The 14,583-nt window shown below is 43.7% G+C and overlaps 1 protein-coding gene across 3 annotated transcripts in view; it reads right to left on the reverse strand.

Moving 5' to 3' along the window:
- The window catches only part of DOCK10 (dedicator of cytokinesis 10), a 162,986-nt gene extending 151,437 nt beyond the window's left edge, over positions 1 to 11,549 (reverse strand). For 2 of the 3 annotated variants that reach the window (XM_054835266.1, XM_054835264.1), the window contains exon 1: positions 11,376 to 11,549. In XM_054835266.1, the coding sequence (XP_054691241.1) occupies positions 11,376 to 11,498 (123 nt within the window). In that variant the 5' untranslated portion in view covers positions 11,499 to 11,549. The remainder of the gene's footprint in view (positions 1 to 11,375) is intronic. The other variant, XM_054835265.1, reaches the window with a different exon arrangement.
- Between the last annotated feature and the right edge of the window lie 3,034 nt (positions 11,550 to 14,583).

The raw sequence follows: 14,583 nt of genomic DNA on the forward strand, positions 1-14,583 counted from the left end.
TACTCCTCATCTTGCTTATTGCAACGTGAGTAACTTGTAACTTCCACCTGACACCAGTCTGCAAATGGTTATCCCTTTCCCCTTTCTGGAGAAAGGATACATAGAAGACAAAAAGTATTTTATTGTCAACATCCACAGTAAGCTGGAGCTATTGTTCCTACATAAAAAAATCATCCCATCTTCTTCTATTTCCAAAATGAGCAGACTTAAACCACTTTGATTTGCTGCATTTCATGGGCTCCAATTCTTTTCCAAAATCTACAGAAACATGCACACTTGGGTCTGTATTTGAAATATCAAAGAGAAGGACCAGGAGGTTTCTGAAAGACACCTGAAGAAAAGTTATCATCTACTTAGACTGTAACTTTTTTTTTGTGTACGTTAGGGATTTCCTAACGTTGCTGTTAAACCACAGGTTATTATTTGACCAGGGAAAAGGATAAGCTAAATTGCTGCTTAAGTTATCTCCCAAATTTCCACTTGGTAAGTTCTCCTAACTAACCTACAAAAGAGTTCTCACTGATTCTGGGGAAGCTATGAGGATAAATTAAGGCAACACTAAAGAGACCAGTACCATTCAATTCTACTTAATGTTCTATGACTTAGTTTCCACCAGTGTTTGCAATTTTAGCTGTTTAATGAAATGGTGTCAGCAGAACAGAAGCACCGTACAATCACACAGCTCAAAGAGAAAAACAACTGTTACTCATGTAAAAGGTAACTGATGCTTAAAGTGAGATCTGACCTTTGGAACAGGCAGTTGCTTTTTAGTAACTTGCTTTCAGATGGGAGCTGTGTATGATATTTCAGTTCTGCATTGTTACTGTAATTGCTCTTTATCCACTGCTGGAAGTCAACCTGCTACACGTGAATGGAAGGAAAAAAAGTGTGCTTATATACTGACAATGAAGACATGATAGCTCAGCACATATTTTAGTATGCATTGCAAATATGTGAATACAAAAGATACGCACCACATGATATTCTGGAATAAATATCAAAGTCTGCCCATTACTGTTTTTAATACTTACTCATCACTCTCTTTCTCTCTGCACGCAGAATCAGAGGTGTGACCCAGGACTTGTTTTGCCAAGGCCTCTCCCTGTCAATGCAGTTGTTCTGTACCATGCACTTTCCTGTATTTCATTCAGCATAGCTTGTAAGTCCAAAGCCATGAAAAAGTTCCATCCCAAGGATGACCAAGTTTTGGCCCCAAACCACTTTTGAGGCTCTTCCAACTAACAAAAAAGCCAAAAAAACCCAAAACCCAACCAACCAACCAACCGCAAAAGAAAAAGCAAAAAAAAAAAAAGGCCTCCCCCCCCCCCCCAAAAAAAAAAAAAGCGCCAGGAAAAAGGCTGTACACTTCTACCTTCAAAGAGACACTGATATTGCTACAAATACCGCAAGTTACTTTATGGCGTATCAAATGCAATGGAGGCACTCCTAACAAAAGACATCAAGCCTGGCACGTGCCATGATACTTGCACAGCAATGGAGAAAGCTCCTTCACAGGACTGACTCCAAATATGATTTATTATCTAAACCAGCACAGTCCAGCCAATAGCCCCCAGGGTGACTTCAGCCCATCACTTTCACTCTAAAAGACTCAACAAGCTCTGAATATGTTCTCCTGCACCTACTCATAGCATGGACATGAGTGCTGTATTTGCTTCCAAAAGAGAGAGAAGGGGGATATGAAGGACTGGCATCCTTCCCTCCCTCAAACTGCACATACATTTTAAGCAATATCTGGGCATAAGCAGCTTTTCCTTTCTCTGTTCTGCTGAATTTTTGGCTTGGACTCTCCGTCACAGCTGCCAGAGCTTGCACTTGGCTAAAAGGGCAAGAAGACGGGCGGTGGAGAGAGGAGGAGGAGGAAGCAGCAAGTGTCTCACAGCAGAAGAAAGGGATGGAAAAAGTAGTTTCAGGGTTAGAAGCCAGTGAGGCTCTGTTACATGCCACTCTGGCCAGAAGATACCATAGCAGTCCTCCCCCTACCTCTCCTTGTGTCCCTTCTCCCAGAATACTTGTTCTGTCATGCACCTTAGGGCACACATCACCTGCAAACCAGAGCACCCCAATGTGCTTGTTTCCCCCACTTCCCAGCTGCAGCAGCACCAAGCATACCCGCAGCGAGAAGTCAGGAGCCTGCAAGGGTCAGGATGAAGACACTTGCTCCTGCTCAGACACCTCGCAAGGGAGTAAAACCCACTCCTCAGCAAGTGCTTGCACAAGTATCAAAGCAGTATAAACACTCTACAAAGACATTTAACACCAAGTGATGCCATTATAGGTGCCAATGATGAAACAAGTCCAGTATCCCCCATGGACACTGACTTTAATGCCCCAGGAACAGACATGCATCATGCCTGTATCAAAGCTGAGAGGAAGCAAGAGAGGCTGTATTTAAAACAGAGGCATGAAACTTTTTTTTTTTTTTTTGAAGAGTTTCAAACCATCCACACAGTGGAAAGGATCTTACTAAAAATCCAACGTGAACTAGACATGAGAGAACAGAGCGAGGGTCCGGGGCAGAAAGGGAACAGCAGAGAAACAGCTGATGGGCAGGAGGGAGGGGGCCAGGGCAAGAAACAGGGAGGTGCAAGAAGAGGAGGGCTTGTGCCCAGCATCACGGGCACACAGGGACCGTGGCCCATGTTAATCCCATCCAGGCTGTACTTCAGAGTTTGCAAGTGATAAGCTTTGTACCAATCCTATACTGCATTAATTCTACTCACAGAGCAAATGTAGAAAATTAACAAGGAGAGAGAAAGGTGAGAGGAATTAATCCTAATATCAAGAAGAAATACAAAGAAATTGGTAAAGGTGTCACAGGAAAACTGCCAGTAACCACCCGCAGCTGTTAAAGGATTCCTCTAACTCATTCAAAATACAAAGCTCTGGTTTGAATTTAAATGAATAATTTTTTGGAAGTCAGAGGAATTTGAGCAGGAAGGGCAGGATTTGAAATCCAGTAAGGTTTGCAAACCCCTCAAAATTGTCCCAGAGCCTGGCAAAAACTCAAATCACAGGAGAAGCTTCTCAGACTTCAGTATATTTTCTTTAAAACATGCCAATCTCTCCCACCAAAGCAAGAAAAAAACCCCGATCTAGAATAAAGATCACTGAGGAACTCGCATCAAAACACAGACAGATTTAACCCATAGTTAAAGTGTTCCAGACACCTTTTGGATAAAAGATGGAAAGGCATGTGTTATCAGACACTTGAGAGTCCAGAATTTCATTCTTGCCTATAAATTAGAAGTACAGTCCTCAAAACCAACTCACACGCATCAGCCTACTCATAGTTGCAAAAGCAGGTACATCTAGCAGAAGACATACATGGGCAAACAATGCATTTACATGATGACAGTTTAAAAATTAAAATCCACTATGGTTAACTAAAGCCAAAGATAATAAACAAGAATTTTTTTCCTTTTTGCTATCCTAAACATATCTAGTCACTCCAGTTCCAGAGAGAACATTTCTGTACTAGTCTTGTTGATAAATAGTAACAATTAAAGGAAGCTTCCCCCTCCCATCCAACTCCATTGCATTCATTACATTTCATTATAACTACATCATTTAATTTAGGTCAACATGTCAAAGTAACCTAGACTCACGTTTGCTTTAAGTCAGCCAACATTACTCTCACAGCTGAAAAGCCCATTTCAGACTCAATGACAGAATCGCCTCGTACTTCCTCCACACAACGTGAAGTCAGAAGTGGAGAACTACACTCAGAATTAAGAAAATCCCTCAACATTGACAGCTTACTAAATTTCTGTACAATATATATAACTGCATAACAGCAATAGTGGGAAGAAAATCTAGTAGTAAGCTAATTGTTAATTAATAATGAATGAGTCAGTAATTTAAAATGTAATACAGTGGGTTTGTTTGGGTTTTTTTTTTTCACTTTTTGAGGGGGTTTTGTTTTTTGTGGGTTTTTTGAGTCTGCAGAGATAAAACCTTGCTTCCGAACACTCCCATTGGAGGGAGGCATCCATCTCCATTTCCCCTACATTTGCCTGGGATCCTAATGACGGCAGCCACAGCTCATGCTGCCAGTATGAACCCGCGTGTGTCACGACTGTATCCGGATTTCCTCATCCGATGTATTTTTATACAAGCTTAAAGCACATCTACATTATGTCATCTCAAAACATTACATTGTGTTCCAAAGCCTGTAGTATTTGGGTTCCAGCTGGAAAGTAGCATTACAGTACCCAAGCAAAGAGGCTGGATGTTAACTCCCAGGGTATAAGTTGGGGAGGAGAGGCTGGGCAGCAGCACCATCCCCAGTGCTCCAAGGGATCTCTCTCCCTGTATTTGTAAAGCAAATTTGTAAAATTTAAGAACGAAAAAACAATATTGACCACTTGCCCATGTGCATCATGGGGAAAAAACTCAGTACCAGAGATGAGAGGTAATCTACTAAAAATATATTTAAGCAATGTGTTTAGGTTGTAATTATGTATCATTGATATGGAGGGGGGGAAAAATAACAGACTACTGCACTGTGAGCCCAATCTAAAAAGCAAAGGAGAGAGGAGGGAAATAAAAAGCAGAAAAAACCTCCCGAGTTTCTCCTGTAAGAGAATGGCTCCAGAAGGCTTCACTGATACATGTTACCATTTAGCACTATGCAGCTTGGTGCCCTCTTACCGCGTTGTGTTCTGCCCAGCAAGGTACAACGGGAGCAGAAGTCATTTGCACTAAGCAAGCACACAAAGGCAAGCAGCTCTCGCTTTTCTTACATTTTGCAGGAGAAGGAAAAATTTGCCCATGTCAGCAATGAGAAAGTGGGGCAGACTATGAAACAGTCTTAACAGCCAGGCAAATTATTCAGTCATATGGGGCAGGACGGCCCGTGATGGCGACAAACTTGGAGACGATTGCTCTAAGGCTCTTCGTATAGATTTATTGCATGATCTTGGGCAGTTAGCTCCTGGTGTTTTGTGTTTCTTACCAACAAAAACAGGGATAAAGCTGGCATTTGCTAATATAAGAATACACAGTTGGTCTGAAACAGACAGCAAATATAATCTAGCTTCAGAAAGTTATTGTTGAGTTCTATGAAATGCAGGCAATCCTAAACTGGAAACATCACACACACTGCAAGTCAGTCTTTGTTATTTGTGTAATAATCACATCTGTGACACTATTTCATAGCCTTTTGACCTTGCGCTAGAAAAGTTACAAACATGTTTTGACTTCTGAAAGGACACACACGCTGCAGAACTGCCCGTTATAAACCACAACAATATTAAACCTTCTCTCTGCGCAAGCGTCCTCCTCCAAAGCTAAGACAAGACTTAATCTTCCAGTTTCTACTTCTCTTTTCTACTGCTGTTCATTCTCTCCCTCCCCAGACCCCTTATTTAACCTTGTAAGCAAGGGAAAAAAGTTAACGCAGCTTCTATAAACTGAGAGCATTTTGAGTTACTCAAGCTGACTCACTTCCCATGAATTTAAAACAAAGCGTTAGTCAAGTAGCAGATTCAAGACAACAGTAAAAACTCTGCATTTAAATCCGAGTGCCTAGGTCTCTCTACCTAATAAACGACTGCCTGGGGTTGCATATTAAGGGCTTATTCACACAAGTTATTCACCAACCTGACGAATCTTTCTTGCAGCTCTCTTTATTTCTTTCCTTCTTTTTATCGTCTTCTTCAGCTTCTCTTTTCCCACAAAGTCTTTTCTCTTTTCCCCCATTTTCTCCAATGCTATTAACTTCTTTCTAAACCATTTTCTTCCCTTCTCTGTCTCCACCCTCTCTAAGGCTCTCTTCTCTTATCTCCGTTTTCTCATTTCTGCATCAATTTAATCCCCAGTGCCAGTCTCAGATGAAGTTCCTAGAATTGCTCAGGAGAAGACTTTGGCCCTTTTGTCCGCCTGCAGAGGAGGAGCCCAGCAGCTGGAGAATGTGCAAGCGGTGCATTCTTGCCTGTGCTCTTTGCTTGGTTTGCCCTTACATCTGGGCTCCAGCAGCCAGCTGAAAATGATCAGATCCTTGTCAGGGCCACTCCACTGCAAGCGTCCTTGGGATACCCCAACTGAAGAACAGTTACAAAATTACTCATCAGACACTTCAAAACAAAAAAATTGCTGAGAAAGGAAACCACTTACAAATAATGTGAGTCTTGTCTTTGAACAGGTAAGGGATGTTGCACAGGATATTAATTAAAGATAAATTTTGGAATACAGATTCATGAACAAGGTTCACAGGTAAAATACAAATATAAACAAGTTGTTTAATACTTCAATATTGCACTGCCTACACAGAAGGTTGCTAACATCCTAAACGTGCCTGACAAGTTGTCCACCCTCAGCAAACCGTAACTTATCTCAAATGCAAAGGCTCGCAAAAGCAGAACCTCACCGGCTCTGCAGATAATATTCCCTTATGCCTGGGCCACGAATAAGCTCTCTCCTCAACCACCAAAATGGGATGAGGCTTTCACTCTATGCACGTGCTTTTAAGATTACTTCACCGGGCTATCACCTCGGCCTTAAGCAAAGAAAACACAAAAAGAAGAGTCAATACATTAAGAAGTCTGCAGGGAAATAGACAAAAATGTAGTAGCTGGCCTGTGAAAACTGTGCACGTACATGTACGTACAACCACACAGAGTCTATTTTGTATCCATGGTATATTCACTGTCTGTATAAATACCTTGCTTTGGTTCACCCTGGACAAACAGTAGACATCAGAATATCCTCAGAAGAAAGGAGCCTTTCAAAGTCCAGTTTCTGCCTTTGGAATATCTCAGTTAACACTGTACCTTCTCAACAGATGAAGTATTCAGCATCATTTCATTCACGACCTGATTCTCAACATGGAAGTCCAACTGAAGCATGGCCACGTAACGAGAAAAGGCCACACAGCGTTACCCTACAGTACAGGCACAGTCAAAGCTCTGTTATTATCCAGAGTACCAAGGCAGTGGGTGCCCCCTGTGAGGCTGTAAACAATACACATTACTCTTCTTGAGAGACTACAACACACCACTGGAGGCACAAAAACCCCCACCAACAGTTTATTACCTACCCAAAACTAGAAATATACAACTACAATATAGAGACTTTATTATTTGTAAAGAACATACCACATATAACACACATTGGAAACAAATGCAATCTGTTCTTTCAGGGAGGACTTACAGCAGCCCCAGGTAAAATAACCAGGAGAGAAACCCATTTTGTGGGGAAGAGAAAGCCATGTAATCCAGCCTTCCACTCAAGAGAGACAGCCAGTACGAGGTCATTGGACGCCACAGCTCTCTGTGCTTGGCTGCAGTGTGATGGAAAGAAAACTCTGCCAAAAAAAAGACACGTGGAGCAACAACCCAATTCCAGACTGCTATTAACTTGTTTAAGTATGGAAGAGAGATGAGGAGCAAGACTCCCTGCAGCTCTTTCATAAAAACACTGTCACAATACTTCATGTAAAGGATGGGTACTGCAGCCAACAGTACTTAGCCAAATTAATTGAGATCTGGAAATAATAGCATAATGTGAAGTTTAATATTAGCTAAGCAGGTAGCAAGCTGATTTCTAGGAGCACTGACTGGCCCATCGCTATTTTAAAAACTTCCATTGAAATATTGCTGCAGCACACAAACAAAGCAATAGATATATTAATTTCCCTTTCTTGTGCAGAGCTATTCACCTTTCTTGGGCTGTGGCAGCAAGCATTCAGAAAGCAACTTTCAAACAAGCCTTTTCTATTAAAAGACACAAAGAATTTCACAACAAAGTTTCAAAATACAATAAATTATTTACCTTCTAGATGATGCTGATCCATTTCGCTGCCTAGTTTGGTGAATTGCCTTTTCTACATGAAAGCTTAACTAGGCACTTATGGAAACAACCTGAAGTACTGCCACACACAATTAACACCTGATAGCACCACTCCCTCCACCTTCTGAAGAGTTGGGTAATTAATGTAGAATGTGTTACTTGTGCCAAAACACTGTAGCTACCACCCCCTACCAACAAGATACACATATATATTCTGCCCTCAACCTCTATTTCCACTTTCTATCTTTTAGGGCACTACTGAAGTTCATCTCTTATACAATACACCACCAAATGATAAACTTCTGCCACCCCTCTTTTTTTTTCTTTCTACAAATATATTTTTGTGCTAAATACTAGCAACTGTTTTTCCTATATTAAATGAATAAATATGAGCAAAAGGAAAGGTAAAGTACACAAAAGAAAAAGCAATATATTTGAAAAGAGTAAAGAGCTACAAGCCACAACACTCCATTTTTCTCTAAGACAGTTAACGTCAAATAGGCATTTGATCCCTACCCTCTTACCAAATTGCTAAGACACGAATGACCCCTATTGCAGGTGCTGTTACAAATCCTGCTGACAGGCCCAGCTGCAATACAGGACATATACAAAAGCAGTAACAGAAAACTTAATTCTTTACACCTTTACACTTAATTTGTTACACTTTACACGTTTACACTTTCCCTACTTTGTAGCAGCCAGATATTTGCAAACTCTTGACAACAGCTGTGTCAACTTTCAGGACACTCCAGCCCAAGTCAGATTTAGTATAACTGGAATATAAGGTGCTGATACATCCAGAGCAAGATGCAATGAGAACCAGCGCAGCTCACTGAATACACCAGATTTTTCTCTTCTGTAAGAATATTCACTTCTGGTACAAAAAAAAGTCAGTTCAAGTTCAGCCAGAAACTTTGGGTCCTGTGGGGCTTTTCTACAATAGCAACACACCAGCCGTACCGGAATGACTGTGCCGCCCCAGCGTCACCCGTGCCAAGGCGCACAGGCCAGAGGAGCTTCCCTGGAAAATGCGCATCAACAGACCTGCCGGCCCTGGCACCCTGCGTTACAGGTCCAGAGGCGAGGATCGCTGCCTGGCACAGAATGTCACAGCTCCGTGCGGCAGCCCCAAACCTGGCTATGAACCACCAGCAACCCTGGTTACGGCTGCCAAGGCATCTTCCGCCTGATAGCCAAGATAATTATGCTCATTCTTAGTTGATGTAGCTAGAAAAGATTTAACTCTGAAGATACAGCATGAGTCCTCAGCATAAGGTATTTTATTAAAATTTGCCTGTCACAGGTAACCTTACTGGCAACCCAAAAAAGTACGGTAAAAAGATGGTAACTTCATTAAGTTTCCCAGAGCCATACATTTTCAACACAGAGAGCAACCCAGACTTCAGAACCGTTGTGCCTGCTGGTGAATAAAACGTAACATCTGGAAGTCCCTAAGTGCTCCCACTGAGCAGTATAACTGAAACCAGAATTTGGCCTGGCGTCTTCAAATCTTAAGTTCAGTATCTTTAAAAGACCATCTTTGCAGATCTGCCTACATTTGCTTCAGATATCGAATCAAAAGCCCTGATGAAATCCAGCTCCAGTACGTTTCATCAGTCAACAGGAAGTCAGACTCACAGAAGCAGCAGACGATTTCTGCCGCCCCACAACTAGAGTCTTGATGTTTTAAAGAGAGATTGAATAAAATATAACTCAAATGCACAAGCAGGAATTAAATACTATATTCTTAAGTTAGCAGCATAAGATCTATTAGCAACACCTTAAAAAAATGCTCTCCTCAAGGGAACCAGACCATCAAATTCAGATTTGCTTCATCAATGTCATTCACTGGTTTTGTTTGCATTCTTGCAGCAGAAACACAGCAGAGTTAAATATACTTCTAATGGAACTTCAATTATAATACTTCAGGATGCAGTTAGACAGTACAAGAGTTTAGCTGGTATATGGACCTAAATACACTCTCTTAGTGGACAACTACTCAGCACAGTGTCTGGGTAGAGCCCAAACCAACCGTGATGGTTCCCAGAAAGTTTCCACCAAAACTTTATCAGCGTAGTGTATCCTGTTTGACAATGGGCCAAATTCTGCTCTCTACGTGCCCAGAGGGCAGGACTGTGCAAATCTGCCAGCAGTACGGTTGTAGAGACACTTCAGGATTTGACAGGGGCTGACAGCACGTACAACCTTTGTGGGAAGTCAGGAGAGACAAGTAAGTTTCTACCAAGCTTTCACATGTCAGAAGCTTGGAAATGCTTTATGCAGACCTTCAAAGCTGACTGCAAATCTAGTGAGGTAAAGAAACAACTTGCATTTAGTGTACAGATAGCTAGGACGCGTGAACTGGCTGCTGCCTCTAAGCAGAACGGCCGTTCTAGAGCTGCTCTCCATTTGTAGTGGGCAAGGCCCCTCAAGAGATGGAAACAGCTCACTAAGTTTATGGGAACACAGCTGCAGAATTATTTCCCATTTTATGCAGAAAGAGAAAGCACTGCATTTAGGCACTGGTGCGGGGCAATCTTTGATGAGCGATGACATTTGACTTACAACTTCCCCTGTTTCAGCTTTTTAGTCTACTTCATGAACTGTTGCCTGAAAAATTAGAAAAGAAAAATATTTATCTGAATTACATGATTCACAGAAATGATATGTTTAGTCATCTAAGGAGGAGTCATTTATCTCTCATAGCACACAGCATTAAGTTCCAAAGGGATATTAATATAAAAACAGCTAATAAATGACTCATAAATGGCTAGTGATTCGAAAAGGCTAGCAGACATTTCTCTGTGAACCCTAACAATTCGCCAGCCATGCCTATCAGCTAAGTTCTTACACACAGCCACGTAAAGGGAAGATACTGTTAAAGTAGCGTGATAACAGTTTACAACCCTCTTGCGCTACTCCACTGATGGAGACACATGGGGGTTGAAGCCTCATGCAATGCATTTTAGAAGCAAATGCTACTAGGAAGCCCAGGGTCTATGTTTCTGCGGCATTTTAGGCTCCCTTCCATGGGGTTTCCAGTAGAAATCACCAAGAGCACACACACATCTCAGTAGTTATGGTTATATACGAGCATAAGGGCTGTGAAGTACCTAAAAATCACGTGTCTGACAACTCTCGGAGAGCCGGAGCGCTCGGGTCCCGTCCCCCCCGCAGCACACCAGGCTTATTTTGGCACCGGTAGCGAGATCTTCGTGTTTCACTTCATCTGCCCGTGCAAAGCTCATTCAAAAGAAAAGAGGAACGGCGAAACTCCCGGGAGGAAGATAGCCAGCTCCGTCCCGAGAAGAGCGAGGGACATCAGCAGCAGCCGCCTATAGCATTTAAACGGGGAGGCGCGGCGGTACCGGCGGCGATCGGCGAGCCGCCCGGGCCGGTCAGCGCTCGCCCGCAGGCTGCTCCGCGCGGGGCGGGGCGGGGGACCCAGCGCGGCGCCCTCCTCTCCGGTGCCCTCCCCGGCTCCCGAGGGCGCTTCGCACCTGGGCCGGTGCCCGCTTCCCGTCGCGGCCGCCCCGGTTCGCTCGGCGCTGCCCCGCCGCACTCACCCGCTGCTGCAGCCGCCCGCTGGTGGCGGCGGCGGCGGCCGTGGCCGCGCTGTGCCGCAGCTCCGCCGCCTGCCCCGGCCGCAGCAAGCTCCGTGTGAAGCGCCGAGTCCGCTCGCCGGCCATGGGCGCCGGCAGCCCCGCGCTCCGGCCGCCGCTCCCCGCCCGGGCCGAGGCGCCGTCAGGAAGCGGAACTGGGGGTTTCCCTCCCGCTCCCCCCGCCCGGGGGAGGTGTGCGGGGCGGGGGCCGCCCGCCGCCGGGAAGTTCGCAGCCCCTCCCCGGGGGAGCGTCGCGCCCCCACCGCCTTCGCTGGCCATGTGCACCGCGACCGAGCGCCGGGCCCGGGACGGCGCCGCGGGGGACGGCCCCGCTCCCGCCCCGGCAGCTCCGAGGCGGCTCCGCGCCGAGGGGGCGATGGGGGCCCCCGCGGGGGCTGGGGGAGCGGGGTGCAGGAGGGAGCCCGGGCCAGGCCAGAGCAAGTACCCCTCTTTGCGTGCATGTGGTCACCAAAGCGTTGCTCTGCCAGGAAGAGCGCTGGGTTGGACAGAGGAATAGCTGCTCTTGGTGGTAACCACCCGCCAGGGTAGAAACGTTGGCTCACTGGATGAACCCAGAGCCTGGACTGCTAGGTTTCATGAGAAATCACGAGAAAGCCCCACCATCCTGCTGGTGGGGAGCATCTGCCAAGCAGTAAGAGCTGCTGCAGCCCCTGCGCCCAGTGAGGCTGGATCTCTGCCAGTCCTTGTGGCATCCCTGTTTCTTCACTATGGAAAACTCTACCAATACACAATTAAGTTTAGCCATTTAAGCCCACAGAACTTACACCATAGTCACAGCTCTTCCCCCCATCCCAAGCAGAATGATCGTATCTTCTGTTAGTAGGAATACAGATTTATGCCTTAACACCAAACTATAATGTGGAGAATACAGGATTGCTGTGAGAGCCGTGTCAGAATTTCTTTGCACAAGAGTACTTAAATTCTCCTCTGTGATGCAGAATTTTCATAATTCAGTTACAGTGGTAGGCATGGGAAATGAGGCAACCACGAGCAATCACACATTTGAGTGCATGGCAATCCCTGTGAAGCAAAATTGAAATAAAACCAGAGGAACTTCAGGTGTAATCCCTGACAAGGCAACGATGCTGCACAAGTGTGAGGGGCAACATTTGAAGCTGCAAAGGCACTGAGGCACAAAACCCAACAGAGTCAGTTAACATTTAGTTAGACTGTTGTACAAGGGAATTAAACGTTGCAAGAGCTCGTGGCTTACATCCCCACCGAGAAGCATGCTGTCTGTTTTAAGGTAGTTGGCTGTAAGTCACTGTAGGTACCTGTGTGCTACGAATTCACTGCAGGCTCTGCGTAGCTCCCGGTTCTTACCTCCAAACTTACTAAAGATATCAAAGGCAGCAATGATAACAGGACATCACAGTGCAGAGTTTAACTACCCCTCTGCAGGGGAAACATTTCCCAGTAAGTGAAATATCTGAAGTGCTCCAGAATTGGTTTAAAACAATTAAAGATACTAGTCTAGATATTTCTACCGTTCAACAGGTGTTATCTTGTACTTTCTTGAGATGATACTTGTTTGAAGCTAAAGCTCAGTGAGAAAGCACTACTGGGTTGGAAAAGTTTTCTTGCTCTTGAAGAATTTGACACAAAAAGCCACAGAGATGGAAAAAGGAGACTGGATTCACTTTGCAAACAATCCCGCTAAGGCTCATTATAGAAAACTGATGTTGCAAAGAAAGAAAAAAAAAAAAAGTAGCCTCAGTGACTCTAAGGAAGCATTCTGCCTCAACGCAAAGATGTAATTTATGATAAATTTGACTGCAGTTTGTTACAGACAGAAAGAAAACACACACTGCATCTGTGAGAAAGAATAATGAAAATTAATGATTTCTTCCATTCAGTATGTGCATGTGCATTCTGGAAAATTATTTTAAGAAAATCATCGCCATAATCCAGGTGAGGAACCTGCAGCCACCCCTGCATTTGGGCACAGTGCTGTTGCTCCTGCTCACATGTGGTCAGCTCTGTGGTCAGGCAGTAACAGCCTGTGTTCCACATTACTTCTCCACAACTATACATGGGCAAGCTAGGGGTTGAGTGAATATGCAGGTACTTGTCAGTGAGCAGCTGGCTGCTTAAATCTCTTAGTAGACATCAAGAAATAAAAGATCCAGCAGTTTCTGCACCATGAACATTTTCTAGCCTGCAAGAAAGCAAGAAATATCCACAAATACTGAAATAATGAGCAAAAAAAGAAGTTGGATTAAATATAACACATATTTTTGATTATCATCCCCTTAAGTAAACATTCAGCAATAGTGTGGACAAGGAGCTTTGTTAAAGATGAGCCAAGTCTGCCTCCGAAATTGTCATGCACAGTGCAAAGCACAGGTGTCCAGGATTTTATATGCATTTGGTTGTTTACAAAATAATTATTAAGCAAAATTAATTATTTTGGTTTGTCTCAGAGTTCCTCTGTATTTCAGAAGTTTTTTAGTTTTCAGATTCCAGTCAGTTGTTATACAGGGCCGCTGTACTTTGTAAGAGTCTTTCCATTTGATTTCAAGTATCCCACAGTGTAGTTCTAGCATGACTGCCAAAATAAAAGCATATATAGTATATCCTGTTAATTCTCCACCCTTAAAAAACTGTTAGCTTGATAAACATGTAATTAGCATTAGTGAAAGAGCAGTAACAGCAGAGGTGTAGCTTTACTGATATTCCATAAATCTTGGGCTGGAGATCTGGAGTTATAGAAGCAAGTAATTCTTAAAACATGAGTTTGAAGTCTATTCCTACAACTACTTAAGACTGACCCTAAGAGTCGGGTGATTGTAATAGCATCACTGATGGAGAGCAATTTTACCACTGCATGTCATGGCTGGCAGTAAGTGTTTGGAATGGGTTTCCAACTCAAAACCAGCTTTGGGTCTGGAACACTTTTTCTCAAAGTTCAGGAATGTTTGGACCAATTTTGTTCCAATACTACTGCTAATCAGAAGCAAAATCTTCAATTTGCAGTTGCATTAAGTAGCAAGACCACATGAGTTTTGTCTCTCTTTAGCAAGAGCATGAAAACTATTTTCATTCACAGCTGTGTGATAGCTAGAATAGACAATAGTTCCATATATAAATTTAACTATTTCTGCTAGATTTGTAAGGATGTAGGCTGATCACTGAACAGCTACAACTGACT

The sequence above is a fragment of the Grus americana genome, chromosome 9 (assembly GCF_028858705.1).
Source record: "Grus americana isolate bGruAme1 chromosome 9, bGruAme1.mat, whole genome shotgun sequence".
NCBI classification, from domain to species: Eukaryota; Metazoa; Chordata; class Aves; order Gruiformes; family Gruidae; genus Grus; species Grus americana.